General features: G+C 43.1%; 1 protein-coding gene across 1 annotated transcript; it reads left to right on the top strand.

Moving 5' to 3' along the window:
* Positions 1 to 870: 870 nt before the first annotated feature.
* Positions 871 to 3,923, top strand: LOC122009226 (transketolase, chloroplastic-like). Its single transcript, XM_042565305.1, has 7 exons — positions 871 to 1,444; positions 1,597 to 1,687; positions 1,777 to 1,882; positions 1,968 to 2,250; positions 2,325 to 2,473; positions 2,540 to 2,693; positions 2,761 to 3,923. The coding sequence occupies exons 1-7, from the start codon at positions 935 to 937 to the stop codon at positions 3,715 to 3,717; spliced, it is 2,250 nt and encodes a 749-aa protein (XP_042421239.1). The 5' UTR covers positions 871 to 934; the 3' UTR covers positions 3,718 to 3,923.
* The last annotated feature ends 449 nt before the right edge of the window (positions 3,924 to 4,372 follow it).

Below are 4,372 nucleotides of genomic sequence, written 5' to 3'. Positions count from 1 at the left end.
ATATATATATATATATACTTGGGAAAATTAGAATCTATATCCAAAACTCAAGGATGGGTGAGTTTGATCTATATCCAAATTTTTAAATTTCATTTTAAAATATTGATTCCATTCCCATCAATCAAACATAAAATTTAGGAATAAATACATTTCCTCATTCCCAAACTTCCAAACCAAACACCATCAGATTTCACTCCAATATCTTATATGATAAATAATTATTTATTTATCATCTCAACTATGTATGTGTGAATAAACAGATAAAAGTTATTACAGGTATGCAAAAAGTCAGCCAACTAAGTGTAAAATTAAAATAAAGTACGTCTTTGATAATTCCAACGTTGGATGACAATCCAAACTGCTCCATTTGAAAAATTACAGTGAAATATTGTTGTGTATTTGATCACTTGATGGACTAACCATTTACGTCAAAATTTAATGTTGAATTTTTTTTCTCTTCTACCTTAATGAAATAAATAAATATGGAGCCTTATTATTATTATTTTTCTTCTATCGGGCCTAATTCAACTATTATGTAAAAATGCATTTATGTCAGTAAAACTGAATTTTATAATAATTTACACAATATCTATAAATCTTATATGATGTCATCCTGATGTAATCAAACCCATCCATCCGCTTCATACTCGAGTAGAGTATATACTTGGGAAAATTAGAATCTAATTACAACATTAACAAAAAAGTCCAAATAAAACTAGAAATTACTCTCAGACTGCAAGTCACTGTCAAACCAACGGGAGGCAGTCATCCCCTACCCTCTTCCAACGGTCTAGATTCCATATTTCCCTTAATCCAACGGTACACAACCCGTCTTCCTCGTCCTTTTATTCCCTCCAATCTCTCCTTCCTCCTCTCGTTTCCAATCCAAATCTCAAAGCGGAGGAACCGGAGCATCAGAGACTGAGAGAGTGCCATGGCCGCTTCGTCCTCCGTGAACGCCGCCCGCGCTCTCGCCGGATTCGCCGTCTCCAGCCACGGCCCCCCCTCCGGCGCGGCCCATTCCGACCGCCTCACCCTCCCCGCCGGAGCCTTCGCCCTCAGCTCCCTCTCCAGCCGCTCCTTTTCTTCCTCCCATCGATTTCTCCGCCAGGCGCATCCCGCATCTCGCCGAGCGGCGGCATCGGCGCCGATCAGGGCCGCCGCGGTCGAGACACTCGAGGCGACGGTCACCGAGGCTTTCGTCGAGAAGTCAATCAACACCATACGGTTCCTCTCCATCGACGCCGTCGAGAAGGCGAACTCCGGGCACCCTGGCCTCCCCATGGGGTGCGCGCCCATGGGTCATATCTTATACGACGAGGTCATGAGGTACAACCCCAAGAATCCCTACTGGTTCAACCGTGATCGCTTTGTGCTCTCCGCCGGCCATGGATGCATGCTCCAATACTCCTTGCTCCACCTTGCTGGCTACGACAGTGTCCAGGTCTGCCATTTGATGCCTTCTTAAATTTTTCTTCCAGATTATGTATTGATAACTTTGCCATTGCATCATCTAGACTGCGCGCCTGAATCATTTTAGGTGATTTTGTGTTGAATCCCCAAAAATGCATTTTGACCTTTCTAAATTGGTTTTAGATCGAAGATCTCCAACAATTCCGGCAATGGGGAAGCAGAACTCCTGGCCATCCTGAGAATTTTGAAACAACCGGCATTGAAGTCACTACTGGTTTGTTACCTGAGAGAGTGTTTGTTCACTTAAAACGTTGATGTCTTTTATTGTTTAGGATACTGATTGGTTGTCATAAACTAATTCAGGGCCACTAGGTCAGGGTATTGCGAATGCCGTTGGCTTGGCACTTGCTGAGAGACATCTAGCTGCCCGTTTTAACAAGCCTGACAATGAGATCGTTGATCATTACACGTAAATGCATTTTGTATTCTGCACAAAGCTATTGTTCTTACAAACCTGTTTCTTGAATTCAACTAACCAGTCTACAACGTTTCAGATATGTTATACTCGGAGATGGTTGTCAGATGGAGGGCATTTCAAATGAAGTATGCTCACTTGCTGGGCATTGGGGTTTAGGAAAACTCATTGCATTCTACGACGATAATCACATTTCCATTGATGGGGACACAGAGATTGCCTTTACGGAAGATGTTAGTGCTCGTTTTGAGGCTCTTGGATGGCATACCATCTGGGTGAAGAATGGTAACACTGGCTATGATGAGATTCGTGCTGCCATTAAGGAAGCAAAGGCAGTTACAGACAAGCCCACACTCATCAAGGTTCGCTTAATTTGCTGATTTTTGCGATTGCTGTTGATTGCCTTTGAGTGTTGACAACTGCTGAATCCTTGCAGGTCACTACTACCATCGGATATGGATCACCAAACAAGGCTAACTCATACAGCGTACATGGAAGTGCATTAGGCCCGAAAGAAGTCGACGCAACTAGACAGAATCTTGGATGGCCATATGAACCTTTCCATGTACCCGAAGATGTCAAGAAGTGAGCAGATATGCAATTCTTATTCTACAGGTCAAATATACACATAATCTACACATTTGCTTACAGGCATTGGAGCCGCCATGTCCCTGAAGGTGCCGCTCTTGAAGCTGAGTGGAATGCAAAGTTTGTAGAGTATGAGAAGAAGTACCAAGACGATGCGGCGGAGCTTAAATCTATTATATCAGGAGAACTACCTGCCGGTTGGGAGAAAGCTCTTCCGGTAATGCTACATTAATTTCCGGTAATGCAGTACTATTACATTAACCTTAATTACTTTGCTTCACCAGACATATACCACTGAAAGTCCAGCAGATGCCACCAGAAACTTATCTCAACAGAACTTAAATGCACTAGCAAAAGTGCTACCTGGTCTTCTTGGCGGTAGTGCTGATCTTGCATCTTCGAACATGACATTGCTTAAGATGTTTGGTGACTTCCAAAAGGGAACACCAGAGGAGCGCAATGTTCGGTTTGGTGTTAGGGAACATGGGATGGGGGCTATCTGCAATGGTATTGCCTTGCACAGCCCTGGCCTTCTTCCATATTGTGCCACCTTTTTCGTTTTCACCGACTACATGAGAGCTGCCATCAGGATCTCAGCTTTGTGCGAGGCAGGAGTCATCTATGTGATGACACACGATTCCATTGGTCTCGGTGAGGATGGTCCGACCCATCAGCCAATTGAGCATCTGATAAGCTTCCGAGCAATGCCCAACATTCTCATGCTCAGACCTGCTGATGGAAATGAAACTGCTGGGGCCTATAAGGTTGCGGTGCTCAACCGAAAAAGGCCATCAATACTTGCTCTCTCGCGACAGAAGCTTTCTCAATTGGCAGGGACATCAATTGAAGGGGTCGAGAAGGGTGGATATATCATTTCAGATAATTCCTCTGGTGATAAACCAGATCTGATTTTGATTGGCACTGGTTCTGAACTGGAAATTGCAGCAAAGGCTGCCGAGGAACTGCGAAAGGAGGGCAAAACAGTGCGTGTGGTATCTCTTGTTTCCTGGGAGCTGTTCGAAGAGCAGACAGATGAATACAAGGAAAGTGTTTTCCCTGCTGCCGTCACCTCCAGGATTAGCATTGAAGCAGGCGCAACACTTGGATGGCAGAAGTATGTTGGGAGCAAAGGCAAGGCAATTGGGATCGACCGGTTCGGGGCAAGCGCTCCCGCTGGGAAAATTTACAAGGAGTTTGGCCTCACAGCAGAGAATGTCATTGCTGCAGCCAAATCTCTATAAAGCTGAACTTGTACAATGTTTCTCTCCCTCTGGTTCACTGGGAGGAATTAGGTTTATCCCTGCTAGTTTGAGGATAACTTGAGGTACTACGATCTGGTCGATATATATAATTGATCTCTGCCTTTTGTCCCCCTAATAAGATTGTCAAATGTTGTTCAGCATTTCATTCTCATATTTGAAGAAATGAATTTTCTTTGTTTATGCTAGCAAATGAGCATATTTGATCCTATCTGCTAATAGGATTTGACAGCTTTTTTGCAAGAACTTGGATGTGTCAACTTTGTTTGCATGTTCTTGAGTGGTTTGTTTTTGTTTTCTTTAGCAAGAAGGCACACACATGGCTTAAGATTTAGATTAGGTTTTGTCTTGACCACTCAAGGATGGTTGGATGGAATTAACCCCTTTTCTATGGCTAGGAAGGGCCTTATCTTCCCATCCCTTAATGTATATCACACAATGTGTACTCCTAGGGACTGTGTGTTTAGTAAGGCAGAGAGGGAAGAAGCTCGAAAACAAGGCCTTTTCCTCGTTTACTCAATCTCTAAGATATTCGTCTTTTTATTTATTCTTTTGAATGTTTTTTACTGTAGGATCAAACTTAAATACCTAGATTATACAATAAATAAGTAAATGAGTTGTATCAAGTTAATAGATC

The sequence above is a fragment of the Zingiber officinale genome, chromosome 8A, assembly GCF_018446385.1.
Source record: "Zingiber officinale cultivar Zhangliang chromosome 8A, Zo_v1.1, whole genome shotgun sequence".
NCBI classification, from domain to species: Eukaryota; Viridiplantae; Streptophyta; class Magnoliopsida; order Zingiberales; family Zingiberaceae; genus Zingiber; species Zingiber officinale.
Note: the sequence above shows the minus strand (reverse complement) of the source record. Positions and strands in the feature narration are given on the sequence as shown.